The 13,462-nt window shown below is 39.0% G+C and overlaps 1 protein-coding gene across 2 annotated transcripts in view; it reads right to left on the reverse strand.

Annotated features, from left to right (window-relative positions):
- Window positions 1-13,462, reverse strand: part of sardh (sarcosine dehydrogenase) — a 51,527-nt gene that overhangs the window by 26,018 nt on the left and 12,047 nt on the right. For both annotated transcript variants that reach the window (XM_061799138.1, XM_061799139.1), the window contains exons 8-11: window positions 11,876-11,980; window positions 7,999-8,128; window positions 7,508-7,594; window positions 570-660 (exon numbers count right to left, since the gene is read on the reverse strand). In XM_061799138.1, the coding sequence (XP_061655122.1) occupies window positions 570-660; window positions 7,508-7,594; window positions 7,999-8,128; window positions 11,876-11,980 (413 nt within the window). The remainder of the gene's footprint in view (window positions 1-569; window positions 661-7,507; window positions 7,595-7,998; window positions 8,129-11,875; window positions 11,981-13,462) is intronic.

Consider the following 13,462-nt stretch of genomic DNA (forward strand, 5'->3'; position numbering starts at 1 on the left):
GCTCCATTGTATTGGCTAGAAGTGACTCTAGCAGTGCTTTGTGAGCAAATTTCTTGAACAGTGATCTTATGCGTTTGAGTCCAACAACAACGATAAAGGGTAGCAGTTGCTCAAATGTGCCAAATAGTGAGTTATTTGTTATTTTTAGTGGCATAGTCGTAATTTATAGCTGTCTTACAATTTACAAAGTTATGCACTCTTTGTAAGTATACATCATTGTATAGTGCTACCAAAATCCAATTTGAGGGACAAAAAAGCCACAACTATGACAGATCTAATGATATTTGAACTACATTTTTTACAGTATGTTTAACCAGGGTACGATGCTGTACATTAAGGATTTATATTTGATGTGGAAAATCTCATTGGCCATGATACTGTAAGCATTATCAGATCAGGTTGTGATCTGTTTTGCTGATCCAATCACGTGTTGTTAACCTGGATACAAGATCAACTCAGCAAGAAACACCAACCGTTATCCTTCCGGCTATAAAGAAAGGTTGACAGCTGTTACGGCCTTGGTAGGTGAATGTGTGCTCTTGAGTTTTCTTCGTTTTTTTTGCATGTACCTGATGTCGTAGCCATACATGTCCTTCTCAGGGCGGCCGTGGATAATCCAATGAGCTAGTTCTCGACCACAGCCACCTCCCAGCATCATACCTGGAAGAAATGCACGTGACGTCACATAATACAAGACTTAAGAGAATTATAATGGAACCTCCAATGTTGAACTGTGGCTTGAATCCATTCCACAGAAAATCTATCACCAACGTAAAACCTTTTTTAGCAGTACAGTAATATTTTAACTCAATCTTAATTGCTGAAGTGTTAGAAAAAAAAGTTCTTAAAATCTTTTAATCGATACAATAATCCCTCTTTTATTTCCAGACCACCCCTGCAATAGTTGAAATCCACAAAGTAGCGGCCACATTTTTTTATTATTATTTATATTCTATAGATGGAGCCTATCCTGGCTGACTTTGAGTAAGAGTCAGATAACGCTCTGAATTGGTCGCCAACCAAACACTCACATTCACCCTTATGAACCATTGCGAGTCTTCAGTGAACCCAACATGCATGTTTTTGGTATGTGGATAAAAATCCAGAGTACCCGGGAAAAAAAACACGCAAGCCTGGGGAGAGTATGCGAACGCCACACAGGAAGGCTAGATGACAGATTCAAACACTGTACTTTATTCAGGCAGATGGGCTAACCACGACACCACTGTGTTGCTGTAAAATATAAATATATAAAACAAGAAAAGGAAAACCAAATACATCACTCCATTTATTTTCTATTCAGAACTCTTCAAATGCAGCATTCTTGAAGTTAGTTCAGCCGTACACACAAACTTCTAATTTTGCATTTCAGCCATCTTAGTTCCAAAACAGCAGCATTAATGAGCTTTTCCCTTGAAGCGACCCCCCTGCTTGGGTTCCCTTCTTAGCAATTTGCATACATGCGCATGTATATATGTGTGTGTTTGTGTGTGTGCTGCGACACAGCATCAATATGCAGCAGCACAACCAGAGTGGCCTTGCATCCTTCTTTTATCCCTCCATCACCCCTCTGCCTCACACATCCCCTCTCGCTCTCCATCTAAGATCGTTTCACATATCTGCAGGCGCCGTCACTCCAGGGCCCAGCTGGAGGTGGATGTCTGAGTGGATAGATGGAGGGCGGCAGGGAGGAGAAACCGGGACGATAGAGTTCTCGCCAGACACTTACAACAAGCAGCGATATGAGGTGGCACTAATAAATGTCACTCGAGATAACCACGCTGTCGTGTGAGAACGCGCATGCTCGCACTTTCACTCATCTTGTCAGGACTTCTCGCCGCCACTTCGTTTCTTACTCGTCTATCTGCGTCCCGTTCTATTACTGTTAGCTCGTGCCGCGCAAATATTCGCTCCCCACTGTGTCTGTCTTTCTCACTCCTTGCCCATGTGCTGCATTTAGAAACCCTCAGAAAGTGTTTTAATGAACAGAGGCTGGAATGCCAAGGACAGAAATGGTCTGTTGATGTCACATCATATAATAATAATCCCTATATATACTGTATGCAAATGGACCCTAAGTATACGTCACTGGTGTCCAAACTACGGTCCAGGGGCCATTTGCAGCCCGCTCTCCGTATTTTAGCGGCCCACGGTATATACTATAATCAAAAATTGATACGGCCTAGGTTGTTTGCCTGCATTGTACTACTTACCTTCTACACACGGTGGCAAGGCAGGAGAAGAGAATAAGAAATATATTCTAATCCCTCATATCCTTGCTTTCTACAATACACAAATCATTCGGTAAAACACACTTCAGAATTGAAATTGTTTGCTCCAATTTCTCCTACGTGTGAAGGTGAGTTTAGTACAGATTGTTCTTGTTTTCGTTGTGAACGCTCCGAGATTGAATGGTGCTATGTGCGAAAACCCCCTCAGGCATCCCTACTGTAAACACATGTCACCCAAACCAAAAACTGCCACTGCTAAGCCACTGGCCACCCAAAAATCCTGAAAAATTCTTGACTTTCTACACTATCACCTACCTGTTTTTATAAAAATAATATTTATAAGAATTATAGCATTGCCACGCATATATTTACTTACAAAAGAATGACAAATTGTACAATTTTAGGGGTTGTTGCTGAGATTCCATTTAGCAATTTTCCAAAAATGAGCTAGAAACACCTAAGCCCGCGACCCTGATGAGGACGAGTGGTGTAGAAGATGAATGGATGGATGATTTGTACTCATTGTCATGCTTAGAAGTGAAATTCCTTCAGTTTTCTAGCAAGCACCTGAAGGTTTTAGACCAAAATTAACTACTATTTCCATCCACCAAATTCCAGTTGAAGAACAATACATTTCAATGCTAATTTTAAGCTATATTTCAAAACACAAGCAATCGCGTCAAAGTTTTCCTCTCAGCAATTACATGTTAGTTGTGTCTCAGTATTCTCAAAATTAGTTCCTCTCCTCTAACACTTCTGATGATACAACAACTATTCTTTCAAAAATAGACAAAGCACCTACTTCCACCCACTTTATTTATCCTAACCACTATCTCGCTGCAATAATAACCCAGTAACCATGTGGCTGCCCACTTTGGCATGCACCCCAACTTCATAAGCAGCTGTACAACGCATGACTTCCTCTGGTTGCACACAGCTTGATGGGACTGTGCAGGGCAGCTGGGGGGAAGGACGCTGCCTTTTTTGGCTAGGCTTGTAAATCAGTTGGCATACACTGTTCACACAAAAAAAAAAAAAAAAAAAAAAAAAAAAAACGTACCCTGCCTACAATGAAATGTTCTGTAAAGACATGTTACCCAGGCAAATGAGAGGGCACGGCAGTCCAGATGCAAGTCTTTTGCTACAGACGTGGGTACAAACAAACAGTCATCACGTCTCACGTCATATAAACGACATCTTCTTTTTAGGACGTGAAGGATGCAGAAGTGCAAAAGTAAGACTTTGAAAAGTGTGAATTATTGTGCTAGAAAAATCAATAACAATGGCATTTGTTTTTGCTTTGGCTCCATCTGAGAAACCCAGTAGAGGCTCTCAACCAATATATTATATTAATACGTTTTAACCACTGCCAAATTGGGAGTGATTATCATTGTGTGATATAATTTATGTAAAAAAATCTGATACATGATTTTACAAAATGTTGTTGGAGAGCAGGGAATTGATCCAAGAACCCACTTGGTGTGCAGTGTATGTCCAGATTAATGTCTAAATCTGGCCTTGACGGACGTCTGTGTTCTACTGAAAGACATTTGAGTTAAGTTGTAAGAGCTTTATACAGCATGTTTTTTTCATATACTGTAATACCATGACTAAGTTTTTATTGGTAACAGAAACCATACTGTAGGTGTTGATTTAACTTTTTACTTTTTTTGCATTACTGGATCAAATCTGTTCACAAAGTTTGCAGCACTCAGACTAATTACACTCTGCCTAATTACTTTTTTAAAAAATCATCATCGTGTACTGCCTTAAGTACAGGCAATTTCATTGCTGTTGCAAATATCACTGAGCTGGTGCTCATTACTGCGATTATGAAAAATCGGGCGACATGGCAACAGCCATACGGTCGTTAAAAGCAATTACACACCCAAACTAGTCACAATAAACGAACACACTTAAGAGTTCTGAGTGATGCTCTGACATCGTGAAGGTAATTTAATGTTGCCCAGCAACTCTTACAATTACCGAAAAGTAAGCACTTCAAGCGAGTGAAGAACTTTATCCCCGTGGTCTCTCCCTTATCCAAATACTGAGCCAAGTAAGCTGCTGTGTGACGTGAATATGTTTTGTGCGATAAGAGATGAGAGATTAGACAGTGGCAGCGGGGAAGTGGCGTGCGCTTTACAGAGAGAGGGAAGGGGGCAAGGATTTCATAACAATACTTCGGCTTTAGCTGGATTGTTTCGTGTGAGGGATGTTAGTGCCCCATGTAAAATAACTAGAATAAGACAAGTAGGAAGCCGCAGTTTTCATTATGTTCCAAAAAATATTCTCTTTTGAGACGTTAACAGTGGAAACTTTTGACTTTGCCACCACAAAAAGGTGCTGGTGACGCAAAAGAGGAAAAGTGGGATGATTGCCATAGAACCGGAGATGGTTACTGTGGCACAAGAAAACGTCCGTCTGCTCACTAAAATACGAGCATACAATTAATTCATAAATATCACAAGGATAAAATGCCACTAAGCAACAGTATCACTCATTAAACACCACGGTGATCTCTCATTTCTGAGTCTGTCAGGCATCTTAAAAGGATGAGTAATTTTACATTAGTTTTATTGCAAAGTGGTTAGCTTTTCTTCACACTTGTAGGACAGTTAAGAATGTTAAAATGTTAATTAAAACATTGCCTGTACAGGTAATAATGCTTTTATGATGGCGACAGTTCAAGTCTAAAATGAATGAGTTTACATTAGTTTCTATGAGAAAAAATTATTTTGAAATTGTGTTCTACTTCACAGTGAAAGATCAAGACATTGCCTGTGTCCTCATCAGGCTTTTTCTTACCATCAGCCACGACGGCAACATGAATAATATTAATTATTATTATTAATTCACAAGACAGCTTTAAACGTCCTTTCATCACTGTTTAATTTAATTTTGATAATCTTTGATGTCCTTTGATCTGGTTTGCATGATCATTTTAGTTGGAAATGCAAAAAATGTTCTTTTTCAATCTGTTCCAATTGGTCTTTTCCGCCTGGCATTTGAGACGGTCCGATTTTGCATTATTATGCGACATGTAAATGAGCTTTGCTTTGATTGGATTGCTCTTATTCCCTAATTTAAATATGGAAAACAGCTTGGCTATGATTGGGCCATATCACTGCGTCTGCTTCGGCCGGCCGGGCAAGCATTCATAGTGATGTTCCCTCCTTCGATACAACGTTCAGGCTCGAGTCCCTCGCAAGCGTTTGATGGCGGGGTCATGTAGCCACAATCAACGCACATTCACGTCATTTGCCACATTGATATCCTCGTCTTAGAATGCCGAATCCTTCAGAGTTTCTTTCACTGGAACTAAGGAGTCAATATTTTGGACAATTTCATGCTCCCAACTTTGTGGGAAAAGTTCTTCCATTTCTAACATGGCTGCGCAGTGCACAAAGCAAGATCCATAAAGACATGGATGAGAGAGTTTAGTGTTGGCGAACTTAACTAGCCTGCACAGATTCCTGACCTCAACCTGACAGAACACCTTTGGGAAGAATTAGAGTGGAGACTGAGAGCCGGTTCCTGTCGTCCAACATCACTTTGTGACCTCACAAATGTGCACCTCCTAAACGTTGTGGACAGCCAGAAACATTGAAGCTGATATAGCTGCAAAGCGTGGACCAACATTATATTGAACCCTATGGATTAGGAATGGGATGTCACTTAAATTCATATGTGAGTCAAAGCAGGTGAGCGAATACATTTGGTAATATGTACTGTACACTTTATAGACAGTATTTTTATGGCTTGGCAGCAGCTGAGACTCGCTCGCTTAATACCCGAAATCTCCTGCATCCTCCTCTCGAACCCCAACTGCCCTCATGTCTTCCCTCACGACATCCATCAACCTTCTCTTTGGTCTTCCTCTAGCTCTCTTGCCTGGCAGCTCCATCTTCATCATCCTTCTACCAATATACTCACTATTTCTCCTCTGGACGTGTCCAAACCATCGAAGTCTGCTCTCTCTAACTTTGTCTCCAAAACATCGAACCTTGGCTGTCCCTCTGATGAGCTCATTTCTAAGTTTATCCAACCTGGTCACTCCGAGAGCGAACCTCAACATCTTCATTTCCGCCACCTCCAGCTCTGCTTCCTGTTGTCTCTTCAGTGCCACTGTCTCTAATCCGTACATCATGGCTGGCCTCACCACTGTTTTATAAACTTTGCCCTTCATCCTAGCAGAGACTCTTCTGTCACATAAATTACACATTATGCACAATGTCAGCTATTTCAAAACTACCCATTTTGCAAACCTTATGTCATTTATTGACTTTTGCATATAATCGACAAACGTCACAGATTCGGAACTTAAAACATGTCACAGACTAATTTTGACCCATGCATAAAACAGTATAAAAAAAAATCATTCTAATGAAAGGGGACCTTTAAGGAATTTGATAATGCAGTGTATTACTGATCAAGGAAAAAAAAATCTCCTATGGCGATTACTTTAACATTTATAGGTACACCTCCACACTCTTTCTAGTTGCTTAGACGCTGACATTTCTTCATGTCTAAATTCAGTGGTGAACTCTGTAGAGTCAGCTAATGGAATGACATGTTTGAACTGAAGCTATCCTCTGTGCCTGTAAGAGTTCAGCTGTAATAGTGAATAAAGGTTATAGTATAATACCAAGTTCAAAGCAATCATTTGGTTTGGTAATTTGTTTCCTCTGTTACCTTTTCATTATGCTGCATTTGTCCATAAATGCATGTTTTATGTAAGGCTCAAGTATGTAAAATGTAACAACTATGAGTGAAAAATCAGGTGGAAATAAAAGGTTGAAAAAGAATGTAAAAAAAATATACAATATTATAAAATATTATACAAATAATGTCATAATTTAAAATATACAATAAATAAAACATTATTATATTAAGATATTTTTCAACCTTTTGATTTGTTATAAGCAGACATGTCTGAAAAATAAATACCGGTATTTTTCAAGATATGACTCTTGAATATATATATATTTTTCCTTTTTTTTTTTTTTTTTTTTTTTTTTACACACAATCTAATACATATACAGTGCACCTCATAGTCATTACTTTTAGTTACTTATAATAGTCAATTCTTTAATTCCAGTAAATCCCCCCCCCCGACCACCCCAAAAAAAAAAAAAAAAAAAAAAAAAAACATTTGCATGAAAAGTGTCCAGCTTCGCAAATTCAGGAAATTTTGCAACTGTGTTGGTAAGGAAGCTTAAATGAAATGACCCTCTCTGACTAATATCGATACTACTGTATACAATATGACATACCAGCACTGTTGAAGCCACAGCCCAAGAAGAAACCTCTAACCTCTGGAGCCTCTCCCATTAGCGGCTTATGGTCTGCTGTGAAGGATTCTGTGGACAAAAACACAGTCTAAATGACAACAAAACTATGATATACAGCATAATAAAAATAAAAATAAAACAGAGGTAACACATTCAATATTACCTTTCATTGGCATTTATTGTTTAACATTGTAGCACTGCAACGTTACAATGGTGTGCAGTCGTTAGTTTTTAGATAAAATTGATCCAAAATATTAGTGGTTTTCAGACAGACAGACAAGTAGGCAGGCAGACAGATCTTTCTAAACCCAATAGGCTCCCCTCGTCACTAAATCGCATTTATTATGATTTTTCCATTTCTGCATATTGCAATTTCTACTTATGTCTCTGGGAGCAATCAGACTCAGTAGGATCACAGATGGATTGTAATTTAGCTCTAAATTTTAATATGGGAGGGGAGGGGGGGTGCCTACCTGGTCCACAGACAGTGGATTTAATACCAATCTGCTCTAGAACAGGAACTCTGTTGATGGCACCCTCGATATGTTGCATGAATACATCCCAGTCCAAGTCAAACAGGCTGAAGGCAAACTTATCGGAAACCTGTGAACAAAACACAAACACATAGATGTCCATGTATTTCGGAGCTGAAAGAGTTTTCGAGAAGGGACTCACTGCTGATGAATTCCCTCCACGTTTGTATTAAACACATTAGCATATTTGGCTCAGGTTTTCTTTGAAACAATCCAACTCTCAACATCATTAAAAAGAACGATGATAACATTCACCTAATAGAACTCGTTCATAGTCAAAAGTCAAAATCAAACTTGAACGTCGGATACTTTGAGTGAACCTTTTCCACAGGTATCGACATGTCAATTCCTCAGTTCCATGCCCAAGTTCAAGAGTTCTACTTTTCAAAGTCCCTACTTCCGATCCATCTTTTTAATCTCCTCACACACTGATGATTAAATTTTAATTTCTCCCATTTCATGCTAATCTGGCTCAGTCAGTAAAATCACACTTTGAATCAAAGTACGGTTGCTTTCTCGCTATGTGGGTCATCTCTTGCGCTCGACATTTTGCCACTGATAAACTCCTGAAGTTTGCAGATGACACCAGTCATCGGCCTCATCAAAGACGGTGACGAGTCTGCATATCGACAGGAGCTGTGGTAATAAAGATGATTCTGATAAGGTCCACCTAACTCTTCGTCATGAAAACATTCTGTCAGCATTGAAGGTTGTCACAGACATTAATTGTGTACAAAATCTGCAATTGGCCCCTTTACAAAAGGTAATGTGAATGAGCGCAAAGACTGGGCAAAATGATCTTCTTAATGGCAGTTTTACAGAAGTGCACTATTGTGGAAATGCAGCCTTTACCAAATATTCCTGCACTTATACCCTGATAAGTGATATGCCTTTGCAAGAAATATTGCCAAAGACGTGTGGAATGTATTCATTAGAAGAGGTCTAATTAAACAAAATGTAAAATACCTAAGAGAATTCTGTTTTTGACAGGCTTCATCGATTAATAGCTGCTGAGGTGGGCGAAATTAAGACATTTTTACGGTTCTATGTCGCATAGTCGTAATGGTCATTTAAAAAGAGGCCTTTTGTACGGTTGGTGACGTCGGGTAACCGTGGACTTTGAAGGGCACGGCTGTCAACATGGCAAACACCAGCCAGCACGGCGCCGTGTTCGTAACATTTTAATCAACGACAGGGTAATTAGTGATTTTTTTTTTTTTTTTTGGCATATTAATTTAGCAGTTGGACGTAATTTTGGGGTACTGTTGTGTTGATGTGTGTGTGCAACTGTACATGACAGCAATAAGATATTATACCAAGTTGAACAAAGCTGTGTTTGGAAACTCAAGCAAGATGGTTTTATTATATTTTATATTTCCTGAATAGTTGTCATTTTGGACATGGGGGTAATCACGCCCGACAGTGACGATACTGTATATACAGTATAATATGAGTAAATAGTGCCACCTTATAGTATAGTGCATTCCTCTGTCCACACCGGCTATACAGCAAATTTGGTCTCCAGTTCTGTCGCTGATGTCACATTAAGACATGACATATGATTTTGGCAATGTAAAAGGGGCGTTCCCAGGGCAATTCGTTATTTACCGATTGCTGCAAAACAGTTATTGGAAATAACTGCCAGTTTCATTTTATTGAGGATAAAATACATAAAGATAACTTCTTAGTGAAATACAGGCCATCTGAATGCTAGAGGTCCTTTCAATATCAAATGTGATGTTTTTGAAATTTTTTTTGAACATAAATAAATCAATTCAATCTGTCTTTTAGAGTATGATTTGCATTAATACAGCTAAGTTGATTAGGTCTGTGGAAAACCTTTATAAACGACAAGAGCAGCAGTTTCCTGAATGCCTTGTCTATGTAATCGCAAAACTCTGACCAAAAGAATTGGTGGCATGCAACTTCACGGAACAAAGACAACTAGTGTAGCAGGGTAAAATTCCAGATGACGTGGACCACAGCTTTCTTGTTGGGACATCATCTGTGAAACTACAGTCGTTGTTTTGATATTGAACCGTTATTCATGGGCGTTTGAAGACTGCTTAGCAATCAAAACTGTCAATCTTTGGATAGATTAATTGAAGTGGAATTCTTAGTCATGCTGCCCCTTCAGAGGAACTACAATTTTAAAAATGAATTCCCTTGTAGAAGGATACAGAAAAATTCTCAGACTTTTTAAGTAGCAGAATTGTTTTAATACGACTTGAATAACAATTGAATATCTAAGGTGACGGTCACTAGTTTGATGTTGCCAAGGCGTTTTGTCTTACTACAAAGTTCAGACCCCTCAAGTGGAGATTGCTTTTGTCCAATTCAGCACACTCCTCAGCACCGTTCCCAAGACATCAATCTTCTATTCTCTTCCCGCTCTCTCTGTTTTCGACTAATTCTCATCTCCTCTTTCTCTTCCGAAGAGATCAAAGCCACGCTAGGCAGCAGAGCACGGAGAAAAGATCAACAAGTGGCTTCTGCACACATGAATCACGTCTCCACACAGACGCAAACTCAATGAGTCATGAATGATGAAGGGGAATCGTCTGATCAAGACACTTCTGAAACCCGTCAGAGAAACAAGGTCAATTAAACCTGCCGGATCCAACATCAGGTACACCCGCAGTAATTTATGAGCCCCAACAGAAGAATTGCAAGTCTGCCTTCACAACGAGATTAACAAACAATTTCAGAGTGGTATACTTTGTTGATAAGAGATTCATAATAACAGAAGACTGAAAGTGTTTACCTTACAGTCTGAACTTCAAACAAACCTAATTAATCATTACTTACATTTCAGTTTTTTTGGGTTTTTTTAATAGCAATACATCGATAAACCATTACTGTAGAGGAAAAAACAATATGTGGGTGTATTTCAATAGTTCATTAAAATCGAATTTAATTTAAAATGCGAACCATGACTCACACATGCTCTACGCCAGTGATTCCCAACCAGTGTGCCATCGCACATTCGTGTGCCATGGGAAATTATCCAATTTTACTTAATTGTTTAAAAAATTATTCATTTACGACAGATGATGTATCACTTTTCAACTTTCTATGCCAGCAACATATAGGCAGAACAATTACAAATGCACTTCAAATACATGGAAGCATAATTCATCTGTTTCCACTTTTTGAGACATGAGATTTTTTTCAAATGTAAAATATGTGGAAACACTGCTCTAAACAATGCATGATTTAAAAAGAGACAGCTTACACAGCAACAAATCAAATAACGCACACGCGCACGCACGCACACACGATTTATATTGCAGTCAGTTGAATGAAGAACAGATTAACTGGGAGATGATGTCAAATCGAGACAATGAACAGTCTGATGTGTTTGATTTTCTGATGAGCAAGATAGAAGCCATTGCTTTCACTAAAGTACACAGTGTAAGGATGAAAGGTTTGCATGGCTAGGAGGAAGGAGACTCATTTTGATGTCTGCATCAAAAGTAATCTCGCTAATATTTGGCCACATATATTGTGTCATCAAGTTGAAATAAAAAATCCCTCAGAAATAGTATGAATGCTGAGAGGTATGTTCTAGTAAGAGACAGAATGTCATAGAAAGAAAATTGGCATTTGGAAGAAAAAACGTTTGGAAGCACTTAAAACACAATAACTCAACAACTCCACAACAACTCAAACACTTAAACATGTTTTAAGACATCACAGTATTTTATATCAGTGCTCAAATACTACAAAGATGACATCATACAGCATCAAGACCAGCGAAATGGGTTCAAGTCCCACACATGAACGGGTAACACTTGTAGAATATACGACAGTTTACCTCATCCCAGAAGATGGGATTTTGTTCGTAGCCACCCACGGATAGGGCGTCACCTTGGAGACGCAGGTACACTGATGAATCATGGTCTCTTACGTTTGGCATATTCTGGACAGATAGATCAAAGATATTAGAACACATGTCACATAATGACTGCACGTCTCCTACATTATTGGAAGAGCATTTTCCTTTACACAATGGCAATGCATGATAAAAGTCATTTCAGCAACACCAAGATAAATCTTGATTCTTTAATGTATACTACAAAAGCTGAACTCTTTTACTGCAGCGCTGGGAACTATTCACCTTGTTGTGTATGCAGGAACAAAACATCTAATGAATAGCTTCACTCTATGCTTGTTGTGCACTCCACTCACTTTGTGAGGTGTGTTTTCCTTGTCATTACGACTGTTCGCAGGCAGTATAAGAACTTAAAATACCACAGAAATCATCTTGTACACAGCAGCAATTTATTACGTTCTGTTTTAGGTTATCTTTTTTATTGTAGTGACGAAGGTGCAAATATTTAGAAACAGCTATCAGCACTTCCACACCACTGCCAAATACAGTCATGCTCAAAAATATTGGCAGCCCTGGGGTGCCAATATTTTTAGCCATGACTTAATAAAAAGAACATTATGCTTTTTTGCTTTTTGACAGTCTGACATGAAATCAGACTAAACTTTTCTTGTTTTAGGTCAAAATTATTTCAATGTGCAAAATGCCAAAATAGTGAGACGATTTTTTTTTTTAGAAAACTATACAGTGGGTACGGAAGGTATTCAGATCCCCTTAAATGTTTCACTCTTTGTTATATTGCAGCCATTTGCTAAAATCATTTAAGTTCATTTTTTCCTCATTAATGTAGACATCTGATTTATGAAAAAAGAAAAACTGAAATATCACACAGCCATAAGTATTCAGACCCTTTGCTGTGACATTCATATTTAATTCGTGTGCTGTCCATTTCTTCTGATCATCATTGAGATGGTTCTACACCTTCATTGGAGTCCAGCTGTGTTTGATTACACTGATTGGATTTGATTAGGAAAGCCACACACCTGTCTATATAAGACCTTACAGCTCACAGTGCATGTCAGAGCAAATGAGAACCATGAGGCCAAAGGAACTGCCTGAAGAGCTCAGAGACAGAATTGTGGCACGGCACAGATGTGGCCAAGGTTATAAAAAAAATCTGCTGCATTTAAGGCTCCTAAGAGTACAGTGGCCTCCATAATCCTTAAAAGGAAGACGTTTGGGACCACCAGAACCCTTCTTAGAGCTGGCCGTGCGGCCAAACTGAGCAATCGGGGGAGAAGAGCATTGGTGAAGAGGTAAAGAAGAGCCCAAAGATTACTGTGGCTGAGCTCCAGAGATGCAGTCGGTAGATGGGAGAAAGCTCTAGAAAGTCTACCATCACTGCAGCCCCCCACCAGTCGGGGCTTTATGGCAGAGTGGTCCGACGGAAGCCTCTCCTCAGTGCAAGACACATGAAAGCTCACTTGGAGTTTGCTATTTAAAAAAAAAAATAAAAAAAAAACACCTAAAGGACTCCAAGATGGTGAGAAATAAGATTCTATGGTCTGATGA

The sequence above is a fragment of the Phyllopteryx taeniolatus genome, chromosome 15, assembly GCF_024500385.1.
Source record: "Phyllopteryx taeniolatus isolate TA_2022b chromosome 15, UOR_Ptae_1.2, whole genome shotgun sequence".
Taxonomy (NCBI): Eukaryota; Metazoa; Chordata; class Actinopteri; order Syngnathiformes; family Syngnathidae; genus Phyllopteryx; species Phyllopteryx taeniolatus.